This window comes from Adiantum capillus-veneris, chromosome 7 (genome assembly GCF_014529385.1).
Source record: "Adiantum capillus-veneris isolate H3 chromosome 7, ASM1452938v2, whole genome shotgun sequence".
Lineage (NCBI taxonomy): Eukaryota > Viridiplantae > Streptophyta > Polypodiopsida > Polypodiales > Pteridaceae > Adiantum > Adiantum capillus-veneris.
In genome coordinates, this window is record NC_140937.1 from 25,368,114 (window position 1) to 25,387,234 (window position 19,121).

Sequence of the window (19,121 nt, forward strand, 5' to 3'; positions counted from 1 at the left end):
GAGACTAATGTGAGTGCTCGAAAAAAGACTTTTTCCAAAAACTTGGCAAACCTACGTGTGAGAAATTTAGAGGTAAATTGATTAAATTTGAAGTTTTTTACACTAAATTACATTAAATTTTTGATTTTGTTAATTTTCTCACCTTCATTGTTAAATTTCAAAGGTAAATGTCAAATTTTGTAGGTGGGATTACACAAAACCCAGTTTTTTTTCAAGCATTGGGACTCGACACTACCTTTACAGCTTTGTTGGCCATTCGACTTTGCAAAAAATATCATCACCGAGGTCACTGTTCAAGATGGTCGAAACTCAATTTTAACCACTCTAGTGGTCATTGTTCTAATCTGGATTAATTTTGGCTAGGTTCCAAGTCCCTAGCTCATTAACAACTTTTTATTCTCTTCCGAGGAAGGATTTCTTCATGACATGTTCGAACCCCTGTCATGGTCAAAGTTATCACTACTTGTGCTCTTATCCACTATTTCGCAAGTGCTCATATCCTCGACATCGAATACATCTGTACAAATCCCAAATTTGACTATAGATCCTTCCAGTTGCAAAAGTTTTAAAACTGCAAGATCGAGAGTTAGGAAAAAAACATTCAATAGCATAGAAATACAAAAGTTTGAATAAAACCTTTTCATTTCTAGTTAGCATTTGCATCAATAAACTTTCAAAAGCTTTCCATTGGTTTTTATTTTGACCTTGTATATACTCATGTAGTTGGGTTTAGACATTCTCCATGCTAGTAGCATGACATGATAAGAAAGCTCATGCATTGTTTTCCTGAACATTTGCGGTGAGCTTAGTTTATCATACTACTTTCCCTTCAGCTCTTTTCCCAAAGGATTTGTGTTTAGGGGGGACTGTAACTAGATTATAAGTGCCCCAAGGCTATGTGTGTCCCAACTGTTGAACGCTGGAACACACGTTTCTAAGCCATGCTGCAAATGCCAATTCAAACAAAAAGCTGGAAGACATTACTTTTGGCAGTGTCCTACCGCAATAGTTGCGTGGAGGCATCTACAATCCCGTTTGTTTTCCTCTTCAAATTTGGGTCACACACAAGTGAGACACACTTCGGCTATGGCCTCTTGATTTTCAAAAACCTTTATAAGTAGTGCTTGAGCTCGTTAGATTGGTTTCTTTTTAGTGTGGTGGCGAGCTCTTCCATGGTCTGGTCATTGGACATGCAGTTCTATTAGATGATAGCCGTCTTCAAATTGACACAACCCTTTTCAAGAAGTCCGGAACTATTTTCTTTGATTTATCAAATGCCATTATAAAGTACTGCATCATGATATCAATGAGTCACTCCTCAGATAATATGCAAGCATGCTGCCTCACTATCTCCATTTCAATATTCCTCCCCAAATTTGCACAACAAGGGTTCCTCTGGCAGCTGATCTCGGATGATTGTGTCGTGCATTGCAGTCCCAATAATCTATGAGTCTGCACATTGAAGATGCATGAGAGGATGACGATGATGTGGGTGGTGGTAAACTAGAGCTTAGAGAGGACAATTTAGGCAGGCTTTGACAGAGCAGTGAGACAGGCTCAGTAGAGAGAGTGAGGGTGTTGAGGATTTAGTCAAAGAGGGAGGGCGATATCGCGGATGATGGGCGTGTAAAAAGTGTAGGTTAGGTTTTCAAAATTAAAGGCCCAGGACATGACAAGGAAGGCACCACTGCTTTAGGCCCAAAAAACTCAACCAAAAATCTCATCATGCAAATTTTTAAAGAGGAGATCGGTAATCTAATATTCAAATGACTTACCTTTCGCATGTCACCCTCACACGCACGGAATCAAGAATTCGTAATTTCAAAGTGGGTGGTAATATCAACTGCAGCTCAAAGAGGTTCAATTTCCTCCCCTTCTTCCTCTTTTAACTTAGAGACTCTCGCAACTTGTCCTTTCATTGCATTCAGTTAGCTCCTAGATATTTATTTTCTACATTGGAAACCTCATCGCCTACATTCCCTCTCTCGATTTTGAGACGCTTTAACATTTTTAAAATTTGCTTAACAATTTTTTACGTCTCAAATCTTCTCAAAAGGTGAGCTTCTCTCTCTCTCTCTCTCTCTCTCTCTCTCTCTCTCTCTCTCTCAATAGTGTCTCATTCTTTCTCTCTAACCTGTAGAAAAAAGAGCCTACAAGGAAAAATCCCATTTACAATATATTATTTTGCGTGTGGCCATGACTATATTATCACTCGGGGGGTAATTTAAATCACGCGGGGTAACCATTTGTTTTGAATAACGGATTATCCCCTTCCGTGTTGGGGGCACCTTATCTTGAAAGCCAAAATACAACCAAACGTCTAAATACATATTTTTAGTCCACTCATACACATTAAATTGGATCCTTTACATTTTTCAACAACACCCCACTAGCACTCATGACTCTTTCTTGAATGTTATAGTGCACTCACCAATCAAACATTTTCATTCTTTATTTTATTTTTGTAAACTACATAGGAGATTTTTCATAACAAAAAGGAAACACGTCGCTATGACCTTAGCCCTTTGGGTAGGCCAAAAACATATGTTAAGAAACACATGAGCATGACAAAACCTTGTAATTTTTTCGACTGCTCAATATAATTCACTCACAATTGTGAGTTTTGCAAAAAGAAAAAAGAAAAAAGAAAAAAAAGAAACACATGTACACAAATTGTTGGACTAGTCCCCTTATTCCTTCTTTGTGCAATTTTAAACTCGAGTTCGAAAGTGCTGATTCGCACCGAAACTACTTTACTCGGGCACCAACTCCTTGGAAGAAGAAGAAGAAGAAGAGAGAGAGGAGAGGATTTGTGCTTAGTGGGAAGAATGGAGACTTTCACGAAATACTGCAGAATGCCTTCGAAGGCAGCTCTGCCATGGGTTGCCACGGTGGTAGGCGTCGCAGCCACGCCTGTAGTTGTACCAGCCATGGTGCACATGGCAGGGTTCAGTGCCGCAGGAGTCACGGCAGGATCCTGGGCTGCCTCCTTTATGAGCTCCTATGGGGGGATCGTGCCTGCTGGAAGCGTATGCGCACTTCTCCAGAGCATCGGTGCTGCAGGGTTATTGACAGCCACGATCTCCACTGCAGAGGCGGCTGCTGCAGGCCTGGCTGTTGTATTCGGCCGGAAAGTTTTTTGGGGGTGCAGACGAGGCGAGGCAGCTCTTTAAAACATGATGTAGGAAACTAATCATGTGCCCTGCCCTACCATCCACTGCAGATATAAAGCAAATCATATGAATTGCCACCGGCGCTTGATGGACAATTTTTTGCGGATTGAGTCGGATGGCTCCAGAGAACCGTGACGTAGACTTCAATGGGGCACTATTATGACGAGGGGGGTTCTGGCATTATTGATCCAAGGATGTAGAGTGGTGCATTGCTTGCGAAGCTCATAGTCCGAGGTTTAGCCCTGGATTTCATTGCCAGTACATGGGATCCAACGTGCGTATGATAAAGATTGATGTTCTACTCCTACTAATTGGCATGCCATGATTGGATTATATACTGGTGGACTTTCTTTTGCCCTTTTTGCCAGCCAATTGTCGCCTGTCATGGGACTCTTTTTTTTACCTTGTTTAGATAGGTTGTTCATTGACAACCTATTTGAGTAGTGGGTTTGCTTGGCAGGTGCTCTTGTGTTGATCCGATTTTCTCCACAAAGGAGAGAGCTCTCTAGAAATAATGGATTTGGGATAGAGTCCCCCTGTCGAAGTTGGTATGGAGTGGCGGTGGCCTTCTGGCTCCCCTTCTTTATTAAGTACACAGTGTGCATTGGGCGGTGGATCCTTCTTAGGAAACATTGTCCTCCACACCATCCGGGGCACTGGTCTTGGTCATGCATTTGGAGCCTAAGTCAGCCACCACATATGTTACTTCATGTGGATGATGCACATGTGACTCTCAGTTGACACTTGGGTGGCACCTACTGTCCACAACCAAACACGTTAGTGATGTACTCCACAGCATGAGGAGTCCCGATGCCATTGCTTTTGGATATGCCCATATGCACAGTCAGTTTTGCGGGCGGTATGCTGTTTGCTTTTAGAATGATGGGTTTTTGACGTGGAGCTGTTGCATGGCTATTTCAATTTTCAGGGTCACACTCTATTTGAGGGCTTTCCGACAGATCGACTTTTCTTCGTCACATCCTTGGGCTGCAGATGAGGCTCTCTTGGCATGCTTTCACCCACTATACATCAGTTTGATGCACGTTTACCATAATTTGCCGCATTATGTTACTTGGAATGCAACTTTCCTTGACATCTACCACCTCGATAGCTATTTGGTCAGAGTTGTTGCTACTCTTGGTATCCAGTGGTATACATCAGTAGCCTCCCCCAAGCCAGCAGAGCGGTGTACATACTCGATTGGCGTACATACTCTATTCTTCGTCTATGGGCAGGTCTTTGGTGTGGGTAGCGGGGTGGCGTAGATACTCTTTTCTTGGGCTATGGGTGCAGTCTTTAGTGTTTTTGAGTCTGGATGAGGGACACATCGCATGGTGTTGTGATCTTAATATTGCATTCTTCCCATATGCCACCGTGATGTGTAGCTCATACTACACTACTCCAGTTTGTACTTCCTCTAGGAGATGGGCCCATTGAGCATCCCGAGAGGTTTCTTGCACATAGTAATACAACTCCTTTTTGTGCAGAAAGAAAGGACTAAGATGGGGGTGTGCGCATGTCTACACAACACTCTTTATACCTTTAACGTATATGACAAATGCCAGACTCGGATAAAGTTTTCATGGCGTGTCCTTTGAACACTAGATATATTGAGCCTCTCCTATACTAGCATCCTAAGCCTCTTAAGCCTAATCTAATCTATGAGGTCACTGTCACTTGACACTGGGGAATCATAATGCATTCCACATAATTCCTCACTTGTACATTTTGAGCTCAGTTAGTTCAGTCGTTGAGTTCTATATATTGTGCCTCGTTTCTAGTGTTGTCTATTCTCTCTCTCTCTCTCTCTCTCTCTCTCTCTCTCTCTCTCTCCACATCCATCCATCCATACTTACAACATGGCATTAGAGCACTAGGATTATTAGAGAGTTTATCTAATCCTAAATGATCTCTTCTTGATCACTCATTGTTATCATGATTAATTTTCAGAACTTGTGGTTTACTTTGGAGGGCACACAGAATGGAGGTACCCGCAGGACGAGCCATACAATCAAGCCAGAGATGAAAGGGAAAAAAGAACGCATTATGGCGGGTCTTGGATTAAGAAAATAATGTGGGACTAATTAAGCAATTATCTACATTGATTCATACTCTAGACTAAGCTATGGTGGATGGAGGCTCATCTTTATTTTGACTTTAATCCCATTATCCTACCATCATTGAAAAGTCTTTAATATTTGTTTACCAACAGGTGTGCCTTGCCATCATTACTATGTAGTGGCTTACTTGAGGCACTCTAGCCCTCGGGACTAATTGACATGGACCTCCACAGTAGGGATCAATGTCCCCTATCAAAAAGTGTTGGCGGCACTCACCTATGCCATTGGATTGCGGATGTGATCACAACGTGATCATTATATGATGTGATCACGGAGTGATTGCCATGTGATCTATGCAAGCGATGTGATCGCGTGTGATCCATAGAAACGTCAAAAATTGGGCTTTTCTTTCTATATTTTACTTATGCACCTCCTTTGAAGTCGCGATGATTAGCTTAGTGGTAATGCATTGGGTTAGGAAGCCCGAGGTGGTGAGTTCCAACTTGACACCCCATCCGCGTGGTGTTTTTGTCTTTCCAAGGCCCATAAGATTCCGTAGAATCTCAAATTATTCTCCTTGTCAAACGGAGAGTCTTGGATGGAGCTACATGCCAACCCTTGATCCCCACTAGGAAAAGGATGTCAATTAGTCTAGTTGCACTCTAGCCTCATTCAACTCGCCAACACAACTACAATATCAGCAAATCAAGCAATCAATTTCTTACGGGAAGCACCCTCAATTGGCAGCCGTCTTCACTCAAGAAATCCGCTCCTGTCTTCCCTTCTCACAGTGCCAACTTCTTGCTCACGAGGTGTCCCCCTCCTGCTTGAGACTGATGCAAGTGCTCAAAAAAAGTTTTTTTCCAAAAACTTGGCAAACCTACCTGTGAGAAATTTAGAGGTAAATTGACTAAATTTGAAGGTTTTTACACTAAATAACATTAAATTCCTCTAAATTTTGTTAGTTTTCTCACCTTCATTGTTTAATTTTAAAGGTAAATGTCAAATTTTGTTAGTGGGATTACACAAAAGCCAGGTTTTTTGTCGAGCATTGCAACTCGATACTGCCTTTACGGCTTTGTTGGCCATTTGGCTTCGCAAAAAATTATCATCACCGAGATCACTGTTCCAAATGATCAATATGCAATTTTAACCACTCTAGTGGTCATTGTTCAAATCTGGACTCATTATGGCTAGGTTCCAAGTCCCTGAACTCATTAACTACTATTTATTCTCTTCAAGGAAGGATTTCTTCATGACAGTCAAAGTTATCACTACTTGTGCTCTTATCCACTTTTTCGCAAGTGCCAACATCAAATACATCTGTACAAATCCCAGATAACACTATAAATCCTTTCCAGTTACAAAAACTGCAAGATCGGGAGCTAGGAAAGAAACATTCAATAGCATAGACACATTCACCTTTTCATTTCTAGTTTGCATTTGCATCAATAAACTTTCAAAGGTTTTTCCATTGGTTTTTATTTTGACCTTGTACATTCTCCATGCTAGTAGCAGCACATGATAAGACAGCTCATGCACTGTTTTCCCAAGCATTTGCGGTGAGCTTAGTTTATGAGACTACTTTCAGCTCTTTTTCCAAAGGATTTGTATTTGGGGGGACTGTGGCTAGCTTCTAAGTGAGTCAAGGCTATGTGTGTCCCAACTGTTGAACACCGGAACACATGTCTCTAAGCCATGCTGCAAATGCCAATTCAAACAAAAAGCTGGAAGACATTACTTTCGGTACTGCCCAACCGCAATAGCTGCCTGGAGGCATCTACAATCCCATTTGTTTTCCTCTGCAAATTTGGGTCACATACAAGTCAGTCACACTTCCGGCTATGGCCTCTTAATTTTCAAAAACCTTTCCAATTAGTGCTTGAGCTCGTTAGATTGGTTTCTTTAAAGTATGTGGTGGCGAGCTCTTCCATGGTCTGTCTGTTCTATTGGATGATAGCCGTCTTCAAATTGACACTAACCCTTTTCAAGAAGTCCGCGAACTATGAGATTTGCTTTGATGTATCAAATGCCATTATAAAGTAAAAACAACAAACTTTCACCCATAAAAGAAGGGATTTTAGCAGCTAATCATGCATGAAATGAACACCTTTAAACACCAAGAAAAAGTGAAAAATGGTATTCACACTCATCTACTTCTCCGTCACAGAAGACAGGTTATTATACAGTTCAACAAAGTAGCAGAGGACTTGCTCAAGGTAGCAGGAAACTGTCTTCAGAATCAGCTTGTTACAAAGTGGACTATAAACATTACTGGAGGCATACCTGCCTCGAGCAAAGAAGTTACATGTTAGCCTCGAGCAATGGTGTCAACTTGTGGCCTTCTTGAACACTTATTTATAGTGCTACAAAGCAGAAACTACACCTCTACATGACTAAACGTTCAGCCATTCTTGCTCTGCATTTACCAGCATAGCAAAGCACATAAGATACTGCATCCGAGAGTTGAACAACAAATGTGGCCCGTTAGCTCGTAAATTCAACTTCCTGTTTCAGAAATTGCTCATTCTTTTTTGAAACTTGACTATTATGGGCAGGCAAAGCTCTGAAGTCGTACCTAGTATGGGTTGTAGGACTTGGCCGTGGGTCAACCATGACTTTCTATAAGAGTTAGCAATGCCCCATCAGTCATGAAGTCCAGGATTCCTATGACACTGGCTCGTGTACTGGTCCTATAGCCTCCAGTGTATGAAAATCAAGTAGAAAGCAGGGATCCAAGCCTCCATAAGGCTTCCCAGATTCTTTTCCTGGCAACCATCGTAGTTCTGCCAAGGGAGAGTCCCACACACATGAAGCCAAGAAATTTGCTGTTATACCACTCCATCCTTAGCGTGAGACCATGAAGCTGGAAGATACTCTGCAGTCTGAATACAGATAAATGCAGCTAATCTCTTCCATCTCTGTGTTGTCGGCATGCACAAGTTTAACTGGACTTTGCTTGATCAGCAAAATGCAAATTGATGCCTTCCTCTAAAGCCCTCATTACTTCAACGAGAATCAACCTTCTTCACCAAAGAACAAGACCATATTTGCCACTCTAGCTCAAAGCATTTCCAATTCGCAGCCAACCGAGGTTGGCAATCTCTGGATCTTGATAACGAAGGCCAATCACACTGCCTGTCACACCATAAATCCTTTTCTCTTGTTCAGAGAGACGTTCTCTAAACCTTCTTCCCATCTCTTCCGCATCATGAAAAACTTGCTGCAACAAATCCAATCAGTACCAGTCACGTACAGAAACTTGAAAGCTGATTGCCATAACAAAGGTTTGAAGTTTTACCTCCTTATCCCGGAGTAATAGACCATTCTCCTTCTCCAAGTCAGCAAGGCTGCAGATATTAAACCATTAATCCTCACTTGAAGTTTTTGCCTTGCCCATGCTGATAAGTTTAATAGGTGATTATACAGAAGAGTGATTGGACAAGGCGCTGGGACACCAGTGAGGAGTCTCATCGACTATGCACTTTATGCCCCCCAATAAATTTGCAAATAGGAGTATCACAACCTACTTGAGTGCTCAGCTTTTGGTCACATTAGAGCTTGCTTTCCCCACATTTTAAGCCATGAGAAACCCACATATTCCTCTCCCAACCACAATGTGGCCTCTCATTTGTGACGCTCATTTCCACAATCCTTAAGCATTGAGAGTCACTATCAGCGTCACACAACCCACATGATATGTTTCTTCTGGTCCCATAAGTCACATTTGACCTCCGAGGACACTAATGGAATCTCTCTCTCTCTCTCTCTCTCCCCCCCCCCCCCCCCCCCCCCCCCGCAAAAGAAAAGAATCTTCTATTAAAACGAACATCCCCACAATAGATACACAAAAAATTCCGATCATCCTCAGCGACCATATAAGTATAAATTAAATACCAATTACTATTTCTTTAGTTCTTGATCTCTCACATCTCCTAACATGTACATTTTTACCAAATCCAAGAGGTGGGAATTCTTCTCATATTGTGTCATACAGACAAGAGGAATTCCATCTTTATTTGAGCTAAATGAAGGGATAATAATATCTTCAAAAGCCTTGTCGGGCTCTGGAGAAGCAGTTGGCATAGCTGTTTCAAAGTTAAAGGAAATGCGGAATGGGGAGGGTCTAGAACGGTTAAGGGGCCAAAGGTACAGAACGGGAATGCCGTGTTACATGAACCATTCAAAACACTTGAATTATGCAATTTTTCATTCCATTTCTAATGTTAATTGTTCCCAGCAACACAAAGAAGATGCTCCCACGTTCTAGGGGCCCAAGAAGGGTGCTCCTTCGAATTTGAGATAAAATTACCAACAAAACTAAAAGAAAAAAACTCTTTACTCGCCACTTTCAATCAAGAACTGGACTTTCCACAATCAGAACGAAATTGCACATTAATGAGACAGACAGAGAGAGCGTCACAAACTGTTGGCATGTCAAGCCGCAAACTGCTGACGTGTCAAGCCACTCAAGAACGGAGCCAACCTGCAAATCTCGGCTGAGGGGCCTAAACCCTAGAAGAAGCAGCAGAAGAAGTTTTACCAACTTGCAAGGTCTTGCCGAGTGGCCTATTTTTAAGGAAGAGTCCCCACCAACTTATGGGACACCGTGCGATGGGGCAAAGGTAACTTAAAGAGATTATATAAAGCAGAACCCACATGTGCAGCCACTTGATGATGTGGCACGCCTGTATGGACAACAAAATTGTACCAAGTGCAAGTAATATAAAGAAATACCAAAAGGAGCGCCCGTGTCGTCTATCTCTTTCAATTCATTTGTTAGTGTCACAAGATGTCGAGACGGGCACCACGTGCCAATAGAAAAGAACAGGTACTGAACAGACTTTTAGCACTTCAATAACAATTGAACTGAAAGAGAGACGACACGCGACACGTAGTGGCGGAATTCCACCCCAGAGAGTATTGGCCCCAAACCTTGGCGCCCCTTTCGGTATTTCTTTATATTGCATCAACGCAGTACAAGCCGATACTCCAGACTCTGTATCTTCTCCAGGAAGCATGCCAGAGAATGAGCCCTAACCTCATATTTAAAGGCCCTAGGCCCCAAAAGCAGTTTTACCTGAAAAGCCTTCAAACTTAAAAGCTTCTCGTCCAAAAGCAATGTCAAAGAAAAACTGCGAGTGTAAATCACAGAATTCTGTATAGCAATCAACGCAAGAATGCGGAAATCCGTATAGTTTGCCACGTCATCATGTCAGCACAATTTTCGGGTTTTTTCGTACAGCTGCCACGTCAACAACTGTGCTGCACAAGACTTTCAGTGTGTGTGTGTGGGTCCTCCTTTATTTTAATCCTTTATGTCACTTGGGGCCCCATCGGACGGGGTCCCCATAAGTTGGTAGGACTTCTTCTTCTGTTACTTGTTCTTCTTACGGTTTAGGCCCCTCGGCCAACATTTGCAAGTTGGATCCCTTCTTCAGGGCTATGACACGTCAGCAGTTTGTGACATCTGCCCTTCTTGAAAGAGAATAATCGTCTGCGATTACAACATGTCTGCAAAACAGCTCAAGTTAGCTCAAAAATTTCCGAGGGACAATCAATTTTCTCTGGGGTCCCATGGCAGCGGGTCCAACGCGCTCTCTAGGTGACTGGTTAGATTTTTCAGGCTTGTCAGAGGAGTTGCAGGGTTTCCAGCTAACAGGGAGGTTCTTATCTCAATTCGGGCCTGCTCAGAGACTGTTCCATCCCTTTTTTTCGAGTTACAGGGTGAGGGACGCTTAGCTCACACCTCTCGAGCCAGTAGTACCCAGGTGGATGGGAGCCTTCACATGACTGGAGGTTCTCATCTCAGTCCCGGCCTGCTCAGAGACTGTTTCATCCCTTTTTTTCGAGCTACAGGGCATGAGAGGGGTACAGAGCATGTGCCAGGACATCTCAGAGGCAGTTCCAGCTTAGTGGCTTACACCTCTCGAGCCAGTAGCACCCCGGTGGATGGGAGCCTTCACACGATTGGAGGTTCTCATCTCAGTTCGGGCCTGCTTAGAGACTGCTCCATGCCTTTTTTTCGAGTTACAAGGTGAGGGACGCTTATAGCGAGTTGCAGTAGAGGCCCCGCAGGTGGCAGAGTGTTGTTTTCAGAGGATCCGAGTGGTGGGCATCTGTGGAAGGACTTGTGTCATCGATCCTGACCCAGCAGCTCTTGAGACTGGACACTGGAGACTGTGGGCTTGGGAGTGCTGTCCACCGGCACGAGTACAGTGGGATCCTAGAGAGTGGCTTTGGAGGGACCCTTTCTCTTCTGCAGACCACCCAGGTGTCCCGTTCTTTCAATACACTGTTCGACTGGGACGTCACATACTAGCAGCACAGAGAGAGGCTCGCCCTGTTGCAACACCTCATTGGCAGAAGGAGGGTCTCACAGCTGAGTTCTTGGCAGCCTTTTGGGAGAGGTTGTTGGACTCCAGACAGCCGAGGCGAGTCACCTTGTTTCAGTGGCTAGTCGCACATAGAGCTACAGCAGCTGGGAGTTGGTTAGTGCATAGTGGTCTCTCGGCCGCATGTGCAGCTTGTGACCATCTTGTGGAGAGTCAGCGTCATTGTCTTTGGGACTGTCCTTTGGCACAGCAGGTGTGGCTTCGTGTTCTTCGGTTGATGCCTGCTCTCTCCACGGCTCGACAGTACACTTGGGGAGCAGCGGCTTGGTCCACCCTCACGGGCCTAGCACTTCAGTTTGAGCTATCTTCCACCAGTAGGATGATAGTGATGCAGGGGGGGCGACCTACACTCCAGCCTGCCACCACAGAGCTTACTCCACAGGAGTGTTGCAGTGAGAGAGGAGTGTTGGGAGCTCATTAGTGGCCTGACACTCTGGTTCATCTGGCGGGCCCATTGCTTCCGCATCTTTGAGGCTCGCCCTGTGCCACCAGCAGAGACTGTTCGTGATCTTTGGCTAGAGCTGATCCACACTCTCAGAGGACAGTTCGAGAGACTACAGGGCAGCTCCGACCGCATGCAGGAGCGCAAAGAGGCTTTCCTTCGACTCTGGCGTCCTGGGCCTTTCTACAACATGGTCCAAGGTGTACTCGATGGCACTACCGACCACTTGTGTGGCTTTTCCCTCCTCCCATCTCTTGATTTGGCCTCACTGTACAAATGCTGTTTATTCATTGGGAGAGTCTCCCCATCATGGTTGTTGTAGCTCTCTCTTGAAGAGGTGGTTGTAGCCCTATGGGTAGTTTCATTAACTAATAGAAGGATCTTTTTCTTGGGAAAAAAAAAGAGTGCAAAAGAGAGGAGAGAGGATGGGAGGGAGGAGGAATATATTTAAGGCCTAAACCAAGAAGCTTCTTTTCATGATGAGAGAGAGTACGATTAGAGAAGTTGTGGCAAGCTAAGTTAGTGACTTTGTTTTCTAACTCATAAATCGTTTGATTTCCGATAATAATCACCTTAAAAAGAGATGGGTTAGTAAGAGGGAGCCAATATTTGTATCTTCTTTTAGCAACACCATAAGGGGAAGGAGAAGGAGATGAGCGGGGTGTAGTGGGTAAGTAGGTTGGTGAAGAGGGAGGAGGGGTCCAAAGAAAAGGAAAAAGGGGGGGTTTTGAAAAGAGCAAATGGACCCATGAAGTAGGGTGCTCAACAACTACTTCCTCCTCCATTGTAGGTTTTTTGAAAACAGGAAGGTTGGATGGAGGATGGGGAGAATTAGGGAGAAGAGGCAAAAGGGTGGAGAAGGGTGGCTGGAACTAGTAGGGTATTAAGGGGATAATTGGGAGTTTTGAGCAAATGCGGAATGGGTGGGGGTAAAAGGCCTAAAGAGGAGGGGTTTTTTTTTAAGCAAGGTGGTGGAGGGAAAGGGGGAGAGAGAGGAAGAAGTATTATTAGGTTTTTTGAATGGTTGGCGGGGGTATTTTCCAAAGGGGGCTTTATGTTTAGCAAGGGAAGATGAAGGTTGTGAGGGAGTGAATTTATTACAAGCAAAAGGTTTTTTAGAGGAAGGGGGTTTACAAAAGTTCAAAGGTGTCTTTTGGGAGAGGAGTTTGCTCATTTGAGTGGTAACTTCATGTTGAACGAGCTCACTAACGGTGTCTTCTTTAGGTAAAGCCATTGCTTCAGCAAAGAGGGTCTCCTGGGTTCTTTTTCTTGCGTTGTGAGCCGCTGATTCAATAGAACTAGCCAAATGCGCTTGTAGGATGGAGTTTTGAATAAAAGAGTCTAACTCTAGAAGAGAAGAATGTTTCCACTCCACTAGTTGATTAGCCCAAGTTTCGGGTTGAACTCTAGGGAAGGATATGGGTGAGAGTTTTTTAACAAGATCCTCCAAGCGTTCTTCTACTACCTCATGGAAGAAATCAAAAAACTTTTCGAGATTTTCTACTAAGAGGGTTTGGGCTTGTATATAAACGTCGAAACAATCAAGTTGGTATTGTATGTGAAGGCTAACCAACTTGGCATTGAGAAGAGCTTGGGTAGTGGTTTCATGCAAAGGCTATCGGGAGCTTTATTATTAGCACGGAGGTTTTGGAAGTGAACTAGAATCCTAAACTGCTAGATGTGAACTAAGCAACTAGTTGGAACTGTGTAGGATATGAGTAGGGGGGTGAAAGTAGTGACTGAGGGCTAATACAACACAATGTGGGTGTGTGTGGGGATATAATGGGTAAGTGTCACAAAGTGATGACATGGCTACCGACAGCAGAAACCCTAATTTCTGCCAGAAACCCTAATTTACAAAAATCCTAATTTCTGGAAACCCTAACCCTAACTGCTGGCTGAAACCCTAATGTGGTTGGAAACCCTAACATAGGCGGCTTAAATGCCACGTTGCAGCAGTACAGTATTTCGGCGGAAATTGCGGAGCTGAAAAGCAGCCCTATGGGCGACGCAATTTGCGAGAAGAGAGAGAGAGAAATTGACTGCTTTATTTTACTCTCTTGAGAGAGGGAAATTTTGCTTTTATTTTTGAAAGCTTTTGGGGCTCTGCTTTTGGGCATCCCTTATAAATAAATATGCGGATCAGGGCTCACTCTGCAGAGCATCTAGACGTAGAGTCTGAGAGTGAAACCCTAACTGCTCTCTTGTACTTTGATCATTGATTAATACATAAAGAAATACCGAAAGGGGCGCCAATCTTTGGGGCCAATATCTCTAGGCACGGAACTTCGCTGGGCCAGTGCAAATCTATTGTGATCTGTGAATTGTTTTGAAGTGGTTATTTGATGCTGTTGTGATTGATTCTCGACTTGGAGTGTCCGAGTCTGTTACAGTGGTATCAGAGCACGGCCGATTTCTCTTCTACCGGAAATCCGATCCCCAATTTTTTTTCTCCCGCAGCACCTATGGCTTCACGCAAGGATCAGTCGACTCCCTCTGCATCTGGAGATGCGGACAGGGATCACAACGAAAATTCCGGCAAAGAGTATGGCCCGCCTCGGCCTACTCAGGCAGAGCGACGAGAGATGGAGCGTCGTCAATTGATCGGCGATGCAACAAAGATGATACTCAATTTTGCGAAGGATCCAAAATTTGCAAAATCTATGAGCGAGACTTCTTTTGAGGAAGTGCACGAGCAGCGACAGAAAACCACTACAACACTCCCGAAACCTGCTCTCAAGAAACCTTCTGTTCACAAGAAATATTCAGAGAAGGAATTAGAAGAGGTTCAGCTTTTTGACGCACAAAAGAAAACCAAAAAGCACGGCAAAAGCAGAAAAAGGGCACTGACTTCCCGGGTTATTTGGGTCGTCGGTCGACATTTGACAAAGCAAAGAAACAGAAGAAGCGTGTTTACTTTGAAGGAGCACCCAGTTCTTCCTCTTCTTCTTCTTCTTCTTCTTCTTCTTTTGACAGTTCTTCTAGCTCTTCAAATTCGAGCGAAGAAGACAGAAAAGGCAAAAAGCGAAGCAAGAAACAACGCTTCGGAAAGGGCAAGAAAAAGGCAAAGAAGTCTAAATCTCGCCCAGTGAGTGACAGTTCTACAAAGGACTCGTCTACAGACAGTTTAGACTCCGATGACGTAAACTTTTATGCGAACAAGAAGAATTTTCATAAAGCCAACCAGTATGACTTACTGGAAGATAAAGTAAGAAAGTCCGAGAGTTTAAGGTGTTACCATATACATGTGGTAGTGATGTGTGTGAACACACTAGGACCGCCGGGGCATTTTTTCCCTCTTTAGGAGGTTTTTTTCCCCGTGCATTGTATATACGCCCATCACTCTAGGGCTATCCATCTTTTCCATTGCACACTAAGTAACACACTCTCTATTGTATCCCTCAAGCTTCCTTTGCCTTCTCCAAGCTGTGTGCGTTTCTCTGCAACCCTAATTCCAACGATTGGTATCAGAGCAGGTTGCGTCCTTCCGGGCTTAGTCGCCAGCTGCTCCAGCACACGCCTGCTCACTTTCTCCGATTTCAGAGAGCTTTGGCAAGTGTTCGCAGGTCGACAAATACTTTGAGAAAGCTCGTAGAGCTTGGTACGCTCAAATTTTTGATTTGGACTCATTTCGGCCTCCGTTTCCACTACAGGCAGTACTGCACAAGCTATTTCGTCATTTTGTGTAGAATTTCTGTCAGTGCCGTTTTCTGCATAACAGGTGCCTTATAGTCTTCTACGGTTTGTGCTATATAGCACGTGTTGTTCCCGCTCCGTTTCTCCTATTTTCAGACAGTTTTCACATCAGGTGCAGCATTTACCATGGCTGACAACAACAACACAGATGTGTTCAAAATGTTTGCTGCTGAGGACAGGTTAGATGGGGACAACTACCCTATGTGGGCTTATATGATGCAACATGTTCTTGTGTCAAAGGGCGTCTGGAACATTGTGCAGGGCATTGATGTAGGTCCTGGTTCTGAAGATGTAGGCGATGTTGAGGATGTTGCAGGTCCTGCTGCAACGATTGCTTCTGTTAGAGTTGTTTTGCCTACGGCAGAACAAGCTCGTTGGGATGTTAAGGATGCGCAGGCTCATGCATTAATTGCGTTGTCTGTGAAGCGCACCATTGTTCCTCACATCCGTTCAGCAAAATCTGCAAAACAGGCTTGGGATATTTTGGCTGGTCTTTATGCAAGTCGCAATGAGGCTAAAATTGCTTTGCTGCGTAAAGAGTTGGAGTCGAAGATTATGCATGAGGAAGATGATATGGACACTTTCCTTGCTAGTGTCAAGGATATCAATGAGCAACTTATTTCTGCAAGAGAAGTCATTTCAGATAGTTCCCTTGTGCAGACTGTTCTTGATGCCTTACCAAATTCTTACCAGACTTTTGCTAGTACTTGGAGACTTATGACCCAAGGAAATCTAGAAGTTGTCAAGTTTGATGCATTATGCACATTGTTGTTGCAAGAGTCACTTTCCAGAAAAAACAGGACTAGGCAGCGTGCAGTTGAACAGGCTTTTATTGCTTCTCAAAGAAAGGGTGGTAACAGTAATGCAGCCACTTCTTATGGTTCTGCTGCGAGTGGCAAAAATTCTGTTCCTAATGCTTTTGCTGACATCAATTCGTCTGGAAATTCTGGTGACAAGGGCAAAAAGAAGATGCGTTGCCATTATTGTAAAGCTAATGTAAAGCCAAAGAGGATAAGAAGAAAGAGGGTGGTTCCACTGCAAATGCTGGTTCCACTACAAATGCAGCCATTGTTGAGTCTTCTGTGAAAGGAGACTGTAATGCTGATGTTGATGCAGAATGGGCTTTTAGCGCAGAGTGCACTTACAATCCTGCTGTCCATGATGCATGCTTGTCAGTTGCTGCAGATTCACATGTGTGGTATTTCGACAGTGGTGCTACAAAGCACATTACCTCACATCATGAATTGTTTACCTCCCTCGAGTCTGTCCCTCATGGGAATTCAGTCACTTGTGCCAACAACGCCTCTTATCCAGTTCAGGGAGTTGGAAAGATTGTGCTCACTGCTACTAATGGCAACTCCTTCACACTTGTTGATGCACTTTATGTACCTGGGATCAAGAGGAATCTCTTGTCTGTATCCGCACTTGCTAGACTTGGACTTGTAGTCAAATTTGTGGATGATAGATGTACAGTTCATGATCTCAGTTTTGGTGATGAAATTGTTGCATCTGGGCATTTGTGCCGTGGGCTGTATAAGCTCACCTTGTATGACAAGTGTGGACAAAATTTTGGAAATGCTGTTGCAGATTCAAGGGCTATTTCAGATGCAAAACTTTGGCATGCACGTTTTGGTCATCTGAATTTTGCCAGTTTGTTGCGTTTGCAAAAATCTGATATGGTTGCTTCTTTGCCGCCTCTTGAAGCACCTGTCAAATATAATTGTGAAGGCTGTATTCTGGGTAAAATGCAGCGTTCTAAGTTTCCAAAGGATGGTTCAGTTAGGGCCACATGCAGGTTGCAGCTTGTGCATAGTGATGTTTGTGGACCCATGCAAACTCCGTCCTTGGGCAATTACCTGTACTTCGTGACTTTCATTCATGATTACTCCAGGCATGCGTGGGTATTTCCGCTTAAAGCGAAGTCCGAAGTTTTTATGTGCTTCAAACAATTTCTGGCTATGGCTGAAAATGTCTTGAAATGTACTATGGGCACCCTCCGTTCCGATCGAGGGGGGGAGTATATGTCTCATGAATTTAATGCATTTCTGGCTAGTCGTGGGATAAAACACCAATGTACAGTGCCTTATACACCTTAGCAAAATGGTGTTGCTGAGAGAAAAAACAGGTCACTGAGGGAAATGGCACGGTGTATGGTCAAAAGTCAAGCTTTGCCGCATTATTTTTGGCTTGAGGCCATCATGTGTGCCACTTATGTACTTAACAGGTGTCCTACGAAAGCTTCGTAGTCTATTACTCCATATGAAGCATGGCATGATAGAAAACCTTCTATTGAGCACATGCGTGTTTTTGGCTGTTTGGCATATGCTTTGGTGCCACAAGTGCAACGCAGAAAATTGGATGATAAGGCTGTCAAATGTATTTTTGTTGGTTATAGTGCTGAAAGCAAAGGTTACAGGTTGTATCATCCGCAAACAAAACGTATTCTGGTTTCACGGGATGTAGTGCTTGTGGAAGATTCTGTTCAGCCCTTGCTGTCATGTACTAGAGACAGTGATGTAAGCTCACAGGACATTTATGACACTTTGTTGCCTCTTTTCAGTGGTGGAAATACGAATGTAAGTTCCAATGAGGCAAATGTACAGCCTATGGGGGTTTCTGAAAATGTTTTAGATTAGCCTATTATACTGATGCAGATGTACATGATGTACTTGATGAGTAAAGGGCTGAAAATGAGCAGGCTAGAGGTATGCCAAAATGGCTGGTGCACACTTTGCGAGACAATAAATTGGATGCACCTTTGTCTAGTCGTACTCGTTCAGGCTCTCGCCATGCATCTTATGCATCAGATTGTTATGCTTTGGCTGTGTCTAGCTTACATGATGTTGAGGAGCCTCTGTCTTTTGATGAAGCACAGAATTTAGAAAATTGGATGGCTGCCATGCAATCAGAATATGATGCACTCATAGAAAATGACACATGGACTTTATGTGATTTGCCTCCTGGCAAAAAGGCCATTGATACGAAGTGGGTTTACAAGTTGAAACACAAGCCGGATGGTGAGATTGATCGCCATAAGGCTTGACTTGTTGCAAAGAGTTATGCACAGCAAAAAGGCATAGATTATGAAGAGACTTTTGCTCCCACTTGTCGTATGACTACTGTGCGTTTTCTACGTGCATTGGCAGCTCATTTTGGTTGGGATGTACATCAATCAGACATTGTTACTGCTTTCATGAATGGTGACATATTTGAGGAAGTTTATGTAACGCAGCCTCGCGGTTTTGTCATAAAAGGACAAGAAGACAAAGTGTGCAAATGTAACAAGGCATTGAATGGGTTGAAGCAATCTCCTCGTGCTTGGTATGAGAAAGCTGACACTCATTTGGTCAAACAA

The 19,121-nt window shown here is 43.7% G+C and overlaps 1 protein-coding gene and 1 pseudogene across 1 annotated transcript in view; one reads left to right on the forward strand and one right to left on the reverse strand.

Annotated features, from left to right (window-relative positions):
- Positions 1-7,359: 7,359 nt before the first annotated feature.
- Positions 7,360-19,121, reverse strand: part of LOC147453579 (uncharacterized) — an 88,641-nt gene continuing 76,879 nt past the window's right edge. The window contains exons 7-8 of the mRNA XM_086515739.1: positions 8,535-8,583; positions 7,360-8,456 (exon numbers count right to left, since the gene is read on the reverse strand). Of these exons, the coding sequence (XP_086371865.1) occupies positions 8,292-8,456; positions 8,535-8,583 (214 nt within the window). The 3' untranslated portion in view covers positions 7,360-8,291. The remainder of the gene's footprint in view (positions 8,457-8,534; positions 8,584-19,121) is intronic.
- LOC147453580 (uncharacterized) lies at positions 10,744-13,004 on the forward strand (annotated as a pseudogene).